Source organism: Phyllostomus discolor, chromosome 4, assembly GCF_004126475.2.
Source record: "Phyllostomus discolor isolate MPI-MPIP mPhyDis1 chromosome 4, mPhyDis1.pri.v3, whole genome shotgun sequence".
In the NCBI taxonomy this organism is placed as follows: Eukaryota; Metazoa; Chordata; class Mammalia; order Chiroptera; family Phyllostomidae; genus Phyllostomus; species Phyllostomus discolor.
The window spans coordinates 138,347,739-138,360,416 of NC_040906.2; the positions used below are offsets into that span (position 1 = coordinate 138,347,739).

General features: G+C 39.7%; 1 protein-coding gene across 3 annotated transcripts in view; it reads left to right on the top strand.

The window, feature by feature from the left end:
• KCNQ5 (potassium voltage-gated channel subfamily Q member 5) overlaps positions 1-12,678 on the top strand; it is a 503,899-nt gene that overhangs the window by 330,411 nt on the left and 160,810 nt on the right. For all 3 annotated transcript variants that reach the window (XM_028509310.2, XM_028509311.2, XM_028509313.2), the window contains exon 2: positions 1,500-1,590. In XM_028509310.2, coding sequence (XP_028365111.1) covers positions 1,500-1,590 — 91 coding nt within the window. The remainder of the gene's footprint in view (positions 1-1,499; positions 1,591-12,678) is intronic.

The window sequence follows — 12,678 nt, forward strand, 5'->3', positions numbered from 1 at the left end:
GACCTTGGGAATTGTTTTCAGCATGTAATGTAGACTATGAGCAGTTATGAACCTGCACTCTGGTTCTGGTGGGATAGATACAAAGAGATAAGGGATACATGATATCAGTTAGGAGTTGGGGGAACTTCCTCTAAAGGGCCAGACAGTAAATATTTCAGCTTTGTGCACAGTACTGTCTCTGTCACACTCCTCAGTTCTGCAGTTGTAACATGACAACACATAAACAAATGGGTGTGGTTGTGCCAATAAAACTTTATTTAAGTTTTATTTTAAACTTTATTTTAAAAAGGCATTAGAGGACAGAGTTGTTTCCAGACCATAATTCACCAATCCTTGGCTATAGGCCCTTGGGGCTTCGCAAGTGCAGTAGAAAGACTTGTAAGACTTGTCAAGGCAAGCCAAGGGGAGGCGGGGGCTAACTCCAGTGCTTTACTAAAGAACATGGAAACTGATATTTCAGGGAGAATACTATATGAACTTCCCAGAGGTGAATAAAGACAAAAATTATGGCCTAGAACAAGTAGTTTGGGTATCATTGCTTTGGTTTTTGTTTTGTTTTATTTTAGTCTTGCATTTCAAGATAAATAACTTCAACTTTAAAACAGAACCTTCCCTTTTTATTAGACATTTGCTTGTGAACTCAGCTCCTCCTCTGCACCTTAGAAGTTCCATATTTCTAGGAATAAATGGCTTTGTAGATTGATTGGTAGAGAAGTCTGTTCCTGATTTTCACTTCCTTTCATTGTGTATGAACAGACAGCAAAGGGGTTCTTTCTCTGGTAGTTTGACTGTAAGGAAACGGAAAATGGGTATCAGAGGAAATTATTCCCTTATTTTTTTATTCTTCTCATTATTATAAAGAAATAACAAAAGAGAATCTGTGAACAATAATAGACACTGAAAATAAGCCCAGGGCTTTTTCTAACAACCTGTTAGAACACTTGCCTGTTCACCAGAACCATTAAACGTGAGGCATATTCTGCATCCTTGAGAAGAGAGAGGCTACAGCACATGCTCCCAGGATAGCAGAGCAAAAACACATTTTCTGGGTCTTTCTCAGGATCCCTGCTTGGGAAGGGCATTCATGGGAAATTCACTGATTCTGAGATATGGACATTTGAATACAGCATGCAACACACACCCACAACCTTCTCTTCACTAATAAGTGTACAATATGAGAAAGGCAACAAGCCAGAAAATAGATGGGGTAAAATATGTTTTATGGAACAAAAAGTTATCAAGTTTGACTGAAACGTGGGGTCAGACAGGTGGCTGAACTGGGAGTCTGGGGATGTCATGGAAGGAGAAGCTTGCATGGGGCTGCCTCCTGGGAAAATCAAATGCACCCTACATCGTACTGTGTTTTGCTATTCAAAATGGCTAGTTCCTTCCAGGGTTTTTATGATTTAATTAATGCCAATTCATTAGAAAGAAGAAATTAAGTCTGTCATGATAAGGCAAGGTTCTCATCAGATTTCTCTTTTTTTGTTGTTTTACAGCTTTCTCCTTGTATTTGGTTGCTTGATTTTGTCAGTGTTTTCCACCATCCCTGAGCACACAAAATTGGCCTCCAGTTGCCTCTTGATTCTGGTAAGTGGAACCTATGAACAAAATGTACATAAAGTTTATGCACTGTAAGAACTATCTATAATATATATACAATGCATTTTATCCCACAAAAAGTTCTATCTAGAAAAAATGTTACTGCGTAGTATAAAAGTTCCAAAGATCACTGAGAAATTTGCCTACCATTTTAACCTTTAGTCAATCCTCAGAAATATAAGATATATTCAGGGTTGCTATTACATAACAATATCTAGTGTTACAGTTATATCATAAATAGAAGTAAATATTTGGAAGCATTTTTAATGATGTTTATCTACGAGTATGGTGACAAATAAATTATAAGAAGAATTAATATCCATGAGGTCTCTCATTCCATTGCTAAAAGTTACAAGACAAAGACCATTTTCCAATAACCACAGTTTAGCACTAGATGTGTATAATTGGCCAAGATCTATGAGAATATAGCACCTCATTAAAAAAAAAAAAAACAGAATACTCCTTTATGCTCTTTTTAACCAACAAAATGCATTATGAGTTTTGCTGCTAATATATTTACCTGGTGAGAAAGTCTACATTTTATTGTCAGTCTTCAACAACACAGAAGTTCTTGATCCATTTCAAAATGAGAAAAAAAAACCAAGATATTTTATTTTGAATTATTCTGGGGGTTTTGAACTTTCATACTTTCTGTTACAACTAAAGTAAAACACTGTATACTCAAATCAAATAAGATTGAAAGTGTGGTTCATGTACATACATTTTGACCCACTCACTTAGTGCAAAAATACCAGACTTAACAGTCTCAGAACTGTCTGAATGACCTCTTACCTGGAACTCATGTCAGCTGTAAAACCCCCTGAACTACAAAGAAACAGAGAAGAAGAGGGGATGCAGTAAGATGGCTGCATGCCCTGAAAACAGACACTGGTTATGTACAGCAATAAACATTTACTCTAAGAAAATTGTTCTTACCCTGAAGGAGGAAGCTGAAGGGTGTCAACTGCTATAGCCTGAGTGGAGGGCAGATGCTCTCCTTACCTGCATTTTCAGACGGCTGGATGTTACCACATTCTCAAGTCTCAGTCTTATTTTCAGGGAGAAATCATTTTTCAGCCTGGAACAAATCTATTCCAATTCACTTCCATACAAACTGTGCTCAATTAAGGTTACTCTTTCACAACTCAAGGTGGAGAACAGACAGACCAAAAAGTACACTGGGGATTGGTTCCACTGATAAGGTTTCTGTTTGCGTCACAAGCGGCCTTTCAGCCTTAGGCAACCCTTTGCTAACAAGTGATCTGAACCCAAGGTCTCAGCCACAGCTGGCTTTTAGGTTCATATACACAGAACCACAGCCAGGAATTTTGGAGTGAAAACAGAAATCTATTGTTAGACTTGGGAAGATGCGAAACTAGATGACCCATGAGTGATATATTGTATGTGTACATCAAACACAAGAATGCCATGAAAATGTTTCTCTTACAGCCAGATCAAGAATCCAAAATGCTAGGTTCGTGTCCTCTGAATCTATGAAATATAAACTCAGTCATTGCTGATGAGTCTGTAAATAGTCCAAAGGAATTCATGTTATTAAAAAGCTCAAAGCTGATTACTATCTTGATTTTAAAACTTTTGAACAATTGATCAGTTTAGTAAGAAGAGTGCATTCAAGAAGAAAAATGTAGGCAATGTAGACATTGTCACACATCCTGCAGTCTTTTTTTGCTGACTTTATTGAGATATAACTGACATGCATCAGTGTGTAATTTAATGTATAATGTGATGGTTTATATATGTATATATTGCAAAGTGATTGCCACAATACAGTTAATTAACACCTCATCACTTCACGTAGATACCATTTGTGTGGGGGAGTGACTTTTAAGCTAGAGCTGCTCTCAAGAGTACAGTACAGCACTGTCAATTCCAGTACCACACTGTACATCAGATCCTCAGAATTTGTTATATAACTAGAAGCTTGTAACCTTTGACCATCTTCACCCATGTCCCCGACCCCTCACCCCTGACACCACTAATCTCTCTGTTTCTATGAGTTTGGTTTGGGTTTTTGTTGTTTATTGTTGTTGTTTAGATTCCACGCAGACATGAGGTAACACAAGTTTTGTCTTTTTTCTGGCTAACTTATTTCACTTAGCATAATGCCTTCAAGGTCTATCCATGGTGTCACAAATGGCAAGATAGCCTTCTTTTTATAGCTGAATATTTCTTTATAAATATCAGAGTTCCTTTATGCATTTATTAGTTGATATGCCCTTAGTTTGTTTCTTGTCTTGACTATTGTACATAATGCTGCCATGCAGATGGGGTGTGGATACCTCTTTGAGATCCTCATTTTATTTCCTTCAGGTGGATACTCAGAAATGAGATTGCTGGATCATAGGGCAGTTCTATTTTTCACTCCTTGAGGAACCTCCATACTGTTTCCTGTAGTGGCAATACCAGTTTCTACTCCCAAGAACAGTGCGTTAGGATACCCTTTCCTCCACACCCTGGCCACATGCATTATTTCTTGTCTTTCTGAAGATGCGCATTCCAACAGGTGTGTGGTTTAAATGTGCATTTTTCTAATCATTAGTGCTGTGAGCATCTTTACATGTACCTCTTTGCCATTTGTGTATCTTTTTTCAGTCCCGAATAACTTCAAATTTAGTCCCTTGATGCAAATGAGGCCTTTGTTTGGAGCATGGTGGTAGGTTCTGCAGACAGATGTTCTCAGAAAGGTGTTGCTACCTGACTTTCCATAGCAAGAGGGTTTGCTTATCCTCCTACTTTTGTGCTGTAGCGATAAATTGTCCAGTGTGTTTGACCCCCAGGTATATTCTTAAAGCCTACCTAGAAGTATGCAGGCTGAGGTGCAGGTCAAAGATTGCAGTGATGTTATTCTTCTTCATTAATTCTTTTCCCCAAAACTATGTTTAACCAAAAAAAGTGAAGTATAGCCTTTTTATTCATTAGAAGTTAATAAAGTAGCTAACATAGTATATCATAAATGTTCAATTGGTTGTAGGATATTGGGGAAAAATAAGATCAATCTTAATGATTTAAGGAATCTCTTATTTATTCTTTTAACATGCATGTTTGAAGTAGCTCATCTGATTTCAAAATCTGTCTATCCTCGAACATCTAATCAAACATAATTCATAGAGCACAATTCTGGCCAGCAGTGTTTTTAGTTCCCAAGATGAAGCCCATCTAAAAAATTGCTGTCCAAATAGTAATGGGGATGGCTTTTAAAGTGTTTGCAGAAATTTGCAGTTAAACCACTTCTGTATTCTTTGAGTCACAAGTATAACAAAGGATAAATTTAGAATTATATATAAATCATATATCACAATTGTATATTTTTCATAAGTCTGTCCCATTTGGGTTTTTTAAACATATTAAAAGATATCCCCAAGTTCTAACTCTGATTCTGTTTCTGTACAAATAAAGGCACCCACACTCCTGACAGGGAGCACACTCCAGGAAGGCAGCTCCCCAGACACACTGCCCAGGGCCCTCTCCTACCCTCACACTTCCCACCTGTTTCCTTGGGGGGCACCAGCGCAATAGGATTTGGGCTCACTCACCTCTGCAGCCCCGTAGAGTCTTCAGGTCTCCATATTTGACCTCATGGGGAGGCTCTCCTGTTCTCACCCAGAGTTGTACTCCCGATGCTACTGGAAAACTTGTAACTGACTTGCCTCAGTTACAAGCTAAATGAATACCCCTATTAATTTGCTCTTTTATTCTTTCCAGTCGTATGAACCAGGGTTTCATGATGTGTATGAGGTTCTCTTATTTCTCTCCACAGAAGCAACAGAGCATAGACTTAAGAATGTGATTGACACCATTGAGCTCAAATTCACTTCTATCACTTTTTATCTGTTTGACTTTGGAAAGTCACTTTCTGTGTCTTAGTTTTCTCATTGGTTCAAAGTGGCCAATAATATATACTAGTTCACAGAGTTGTGAAGATTAAATTCCAGTACAGAGAAAGCTAGTCAACATTATGATCACTGGCTCTTCCATATATATGATGGGGTGTAATAAAGATGCAAATACAAGTGAGCAGTGGAATATTTGAAAATGCTGTATTTGAGAAAATATCATACTTTTCTAAAAGAAAACAGGTATTTTTGGAAGAGTTTTCTCACCACAAATACTGTTAATTAGGGCAACTTTTGCACTAAAATTGACTCAATGATAAGCATTCGGCACCAGCATGTGTTCACAATAAGTATTTATTTTTAATGACCAATGAAACAGATTTTTATCAGTGTAGTTTTCTGATAAATGTATCTGATGACAATGTCATGGCTTCATAAGCTCCTCTGAGCAGAGCACTGGGCAGGGACAACTGCATACCTGACTGGGAGTGGGCTCAGCCCTCACTCTGGGGTAGAGCTAATGAACTCCAGATCATGAACTCTAGATCAAAGCCACGTGCCCAAATGCCAAGGACAGGTCAAAGCTGGTGTTAATTTCCTATGTTTTGTAAACTCTTCAAAGCTGAAAGGGAGCTAGCATTTTTAAGTAATTTTCATTTACAACTCATTGATTTCTTATAAAAAGGAAAAAAATTGCAATATAAATATTTCTCCTCCCATGTTACTGAATGACTAGGTTTCAAGGTCATGAACACACCATCAGACAGAGCCAGAACTCAATGGGCTGACTGACTGAAAACCTGGACTGTCTTCAAGGCATCCAGCAAGCTCATTCTTGTGCTTCTTAATCAAGACTGTCAGGTCTAACCAAAATGCATTTTCCAACAGTAAATAAAGTACTGATGTCTAAGGCTTCTTTTTGGTTCCAAATGTGCACATAATGTCTACCCCCTTTTACCAGGGATGTTAGTTTCTTTTTTTACAAAGCATCCACTTGCAAAGTTACCAATAGTAGTTATATCAATTCAGACCACTGTAAGACCTTTGTATAAAGAACTCTGAATATTCTTGTGTAAACAGTCAACAGCCTGACCTTCAGGGGAATAGTCAGGTGTAAAGCTCCATCTCCCAGCCCAGCTCACTTGTCCTGATGCACATTATGCTATTGAAAGGAGTGCCCTACCTTCCGGGTTAAACTATGGTGGAGAGCTTTGTGTGGATTTGTTTTGATTTTATTACCTTCGTTTAAATATTTTAGAATTTCATGTCCTATTTCTTAAGAACAATGCTATTTACAGTGTATTTCCTCTCAGCTGAATAACTTCATGCCTTCTAGATTAATTTTAAAGTACGCATTTTAGGCCTTTAACATAGATCTTTCAACACATCGAAAATGGGTTACCTCTCCATTTCATTAAAGTGATGAATGGCATCCATAAAGTTTTCACCAAACGTGATCATTTCTCAAGGTGCCCAGCCGCGAGCAGTGAAGGGATTGCCATGATCGATTTCAGACAGATAGGGAGTGTCTCAGCAAATTTGTGCCTCTCTCCTCCTACTGTGTTAGAAGGTCTCCAAGCCACAAATGCATTGTACTAAGCATCTGGACAAGTACTCAAACACATAATCAACTATCAGGTTTGCCCAAAAATCTGGGTGTTTGGCACCTTCTGGATAGAACATGTGTATATTCGCTGTTTTTGCCTCGTGTAGCAAAGCAAACATGGGCTTGCTGTTTCTTTGTGCAATGAACCAGTTCCTGAAACATGTACAAATCTAATTTAGGCAGATCTAATTATATCCTAAATGCACTAGTGGAGCTTACTATTTAAAGAAAATCTGTAGTGAATCCTTTTGTAAAGTCAAGAGTCCTGTTGAAAAGCTAATAACGGTGACATAATTAATCTGTGCTGCAAGTTTGTTTTTTTCTAATTTGGGTGCTAGTAGGGTTGTTTTTAATTGCTATGTGACTATCCATGATATGACACAGTATTGAAGAATTGCAGCGATTGTTGCCATTTTCCATCAGTCAGCATTAGTAGAGAGGGGAAAATATCAGTCACAAACACATTTTTCCTGTCCTTGCAAAGAGAAAGATTTGCAAATAAAATTTGTATGATTTTGTGTAAAATAAGATTACATTAAGTCTTCACATTTGAAGCTCTAGCATCAAACATTGTAAGAGGGTATAACAGAGTACAAGGATAAGAATCCATCCGAGGATATTAAATCTTATGTTTGTAAGGAAAGGGACAGAGTCTAAGATGCGAAGCAATCAGATATGAGGAATGCGTGATGGGTCTTGTTTATCACACCCCTGCAATTGACTGCAGAAAGCTCTCAGAATATCCCAATGAACATTGAAAAGTGCAATTATTTTCCTTTGCTTGTCTTTCATCAAGGAAAATGCAAATAAACTTTAAAATGATTTACGGAGACTAACGACCCTCATCAATCTGCTGACAGCTGAAAAAGAAAAGCAGTGGTTTAACACCCACACTGACTCTCAACAGAAGGATAATAATATAGTAACTTGCCTTATGAAAAGTATTTCAGATATTAGAGCAAAGAGTTGTTCAATTTAAAGATCATGAAGTAGCATCTAAGAAAGAACAGTTCCCTACCTACAATTAAGGAAGGAAAGAACTTTCCACAGTCCTGATGGAGCATTTGGTGTCTGACCAGGTGGCCCAGTCCACATCACAGAGGCACTCTGCACAACCTTGTTTCCAGTCTTGACGAGCAGCCCAGCAGACACCCTTAGAGGTATCAGTGAGTCCCACTCGGCCGGGTCCCCCCTGATCTCCTATGTCCTTTTGAGCTCCACAAAAGCATACTCAACTGAGAGAAAAAGAAACAAGGTGATGTGGTAAACATTTGAAAGTTGTTAGAAAATAACAGAGTTTAAGATGGTTGGCAATAAAGGAAAAACACCCTTCTCTTATGTTCTTTCCAGGTTTAAATAATTTCCACTACTTGGAACCTGGGTCAAACACTTTCATCTGCCTGGAATAAACTGTCTCTTCCTTCTGACTTCCCTCAGCATTAGCTACTTGGCATCATATGTCCTCCCTTATTCATTTATTCAAGAATATTTATGCAGCACCCAATATGGGTGAGGCATTCTTTTGGGATGTAAAGATATAGCGATGAACAAAACAGGCAAAATTTCCATCCTCATGAAAGTCACATTTTTGTGGGGGAAACAACTACCAAATCTGTCTGGAAAAAGTCCAGCCATTGTTGATATAATAAGAATAGTTTGCATGACATCAATGTAACTGGGCAGCCACAAGGAGTGGACTAAAATGTACAAGTGTGAACAATGATAATTTCACTGTACTAGTCAGTGGGGGTGGTAGATGCCATTGAGTAAACATGTGTACTGTGTGGCTGTTGCATTCAAAATGAGCAAGTAGAACAACAAATCTTTGTCAAATTTTGCATTAAGCTTGAACATTCCTTCACAGAAGCTATTCAGATGATTCAGAAAGCCACAGCCATGGGCAACTGGTGATTGGCAGCTTCATCATAACAGTGTACCTACTCATGCATTGCAACTGGTGCAGAGTTTTCCAGTGAAACATCAAATCCCCCAGGTGACTCAGCCCCACTACAGCCCAGATTTGGCACCCTGTGACTTCTTCCTTTTCCTAAAACTAAAATCACCTGTGTAAAGCAAGAGATTTCAGACCATCAATGAGACTCAGAAAAATGCAATGGGGTAGTTGATGGTGATTGGGAGAACTGTGTGAGGTCCCAAAGTGCCTACTCTGAAGGGAACTAAAGTGTCATTGTCTTATGTATAATGTTACTTGTATCTTCTTCAATAATCATCTCTATTTTTCATTATCACATGGCTGGATACTTTCTGGACAGAAAGTAAACAAATTAGCAAGTCAATATATTAAGGGTTATAAGTAAAAGAAAATCAGGAAAGGGGAATAGACAGTGAAGTCGTATATCAATAATATGTCTAGAGAAGTCCACTGGAAAGGGTAGGCTTAACAGGAGAAGCTTCAGTGAAGTGAGGCAACAAGCCATGCAGAGATTCAGGGAAAGAACATTCCAGGCAGATGGAGCTTCAAGGACAAAGGCCCTGGGCAGGAGCACACCTGCTGTGTGAAGGAGGGGCAAGGAGGCGAGAACAGCTGAAGGAACAGTAAGAACAGTAAGCCAGGGAGGAAGTAGAGAAAAATGAGGCACCAGTCAGACTGCAGATTTCTTGAGTATAGGATCCAAAGCTGATTCAGTGATAGCAGTTACTCCAGTGGCATCTGGTGGCAAATTATCAATAATCATTTCATGAAAGAAGATGGCCAGTTGTTTAATTGTACAACATTAATGTTCAAACTTCACAATATCGTGAATATGGCACCAAAATTCAAAGACGGTGGATTACCTGACTCTAGCATGGACTGGAGTAGGGAAGTCATGGGATTAAAGGCATGTAGGAAGCAACTGAAGCCATTCGTGTAAAACATGGTGGAAGTCTAGATGAATAGAGGCAGCGTGAATGCAGGGAGGGGATGGACTGAAGCAACAAGGGCAGTTCGGAGGTTAGGTCAAGGCTACAAATCCTGTATGATGGGTCAGTGCCTCACAGAAAGTCTTTTCTTCTCGGAGCTGAGATAGTCTGCCCCTTGCATACTACCTGGCTCCAAAGCACTCACTTGCTGCCTCATTACAGATGCTTTTGATACTACGTGTGGTTCTCATTCACCCTCTGTCTTCTCACAGCGTCTTTGGTTTAGGCCTGCATATTGCTCTGACCTATGTATCCCAGTCTGAATTTCCAGCTGGTGTTTAATCCTGTAGATTTCCACAGATTTCCAGGTATTTCCCTGCATCCTGCCTATGCCCTCTCCTAATTTCTCCAGGCCCAGACAGTCCCTTAATTCACTGCAGTTTTAATTCAAATATATGCCTATATTAAGTGCTTCCTACATTCCAGCCTCTGTGCTGAGGACTGGAGCCCTGAATATGAATAAGATATTGCCCAGCTCTGGAAGCATATCTAAAGCACATTCTTCTCTACAACCTCTGATTCACCCTAAAAAAAAAATAAAAGCCTTGAAATCATGGGTTTATAGAGAATAACTGGTGAAACTAGGAGATGAAAGACAAGTGGGTTAACTTGTTAGTTTTTTGTATTTTAAAATCCCCACTTTAAGACATGTGCACGTGAATGAATCATCTATCTCCCAGGAAAATCACAAGTAAGATTATTAAAAATTATCTTCAATATATATTACCAGTAATCACGTCCATATATTGAATATTGGGTTGGTACTGCACAAGGCCAAACCCTGGAAGAAGTGGGTGGGTCCCCTGTTCCCATGCAGCCGTACGTCAGGGATCACAATTAAGGTGACAAGGCATATCATACTTCTGCATAGTAGATTAGAGAAAAACTTTCCAAGCTATAAATGGCAGCTTGACAAACAACATTACAGGCTGGATTCAATGAAATGCTGCAGACCTGACTCCCTTCAGGACTATAAATCACAATGAATCCACAGAACATTACTGGAAAATGGAGAACAGGAAAGAGACTGGGCATGTGTGACAGGCCCTCCAGCCTTGGCTCGCTGAAGACTAATTGAGGGTGATTCAGTGCTGCAAGATCTCAGCATCATGGGAAAACCTGGAAAGCCTTCCATGGAAGAACACTGCAGAACAGCCTTAACAAGGAAATGCAAGCCCCAGACCACAACCACCCTCAGAGAAGGGTGGGGAGTAAGGGCAAGAGGGAGGGTTCACTCTGTTTCTTACTTCCCTTCCCCCAACTCTACAGAACATTTTTTTATCAGATGAAATCAGGTACAAATCAATATAAAACACCAAGAGAACCCTGGTTAGGTGGGTCACTTGGTTGGAGTGTCAGCCTGTACACCAAAAAGTTGCAGGTTCAATCCCCAGTTGGGGCACATACAGGAGGCAGCCAATCGATGTTTCTCTCCCTCTCTTTCTCTCCCTCTCTCTTTCTCTCTCTCCCCCACCACCTCTCTCAATAAACATATCCTCAGGTGAGTAATTTTTTTAGAATCCAAAGAGAAACCCTAACATAATGGGAGATTGCTATGCAGAAGTGCAGGCGACCCCTAGTCACCCCTGTCTCTTTCACATAATGATAATAAAGATGGGAGAACCTGGGAGTTGATTAAAACTCTATAAAGCGGAAGGGTTTTCTGCCCCAGTTAACCAACTCATCTGCTTCTCTTCAGCAAGCTCCATCCTGAGTCATTTTCTGTTTCAGACCTGTCATCTACAGCAGTGGAAAATGGCACAATGAGTGTCACTGTTGCCAGGCACAGATAGGCATTTAACCAGCTGAAGCAAGTGAGCTGTGTGGCTGGGTCGGGATGCTTATCAGTTTGTAGTGTCCAGGAAAGAGCCATGAGGAGCTCTAGACTGGAGGTCAAACATGGGGAACATGCAGCTGGGTCCTTCAGAAGTCCAACTGTGAGGACAAGTGTTTCCTTGAGCCACTTCTGCAGACGGAAGGATTTTTTTTTACTTTGAGCTGCTCATTGATTCATTTTTTCACTCATCATATATTCACTAAGCACCTACCAGGAAGGCTGGGAGCCAGAGGCACTGCACACATTACACACCAGCTGGACACTGAAATACTCATATGGTCCCCATCCCTGTCTAGGATGATTCTTTAAAATTATTCTTCTAACTAAATCAGCTGGAGAATTTTGAGTTTTATGCATATGCAGTTCTTTCTCTTGCCTTACATTTCCAAAATGCAAATCACCTCATATGCAATTGTAAATAGAATAATGATGTCAATGTAACATGGAAGTTAGAGATGGTTTCCCCAAATGACAACAGCTGAAGGTAAAGCACAGCAGCCTAGCTGAGCGCAGCAAGTCTGGTGGAGTGCAGACTGCCCGAGTCCGCCTTCTTTGTTCCGGGCACTTGCTTGGCCTTGGAAATGCTTTTAGGCAATTCTCCCAGTCTTTGTGTAAAAGATACAAATGTAAGGTGACAAACAAAAGCGATCCATCTTTAGCATCACTACATTTTGTGCAAAACCTGCAACTCTCTCTACCAGTGCCGTGTGATGTGGGGCCCTCAGCTCCATAACTCAGAAGCCTGAACCCTCCCAACGTCCCCTTCCATCAAGCTGTCTTCGCATTTGTGTCGTGAAGGCTGGGTTGCTGCAGCATTTCCTCGGTAGATTTTGACATAGCCTTTTTTTTTAAGATTA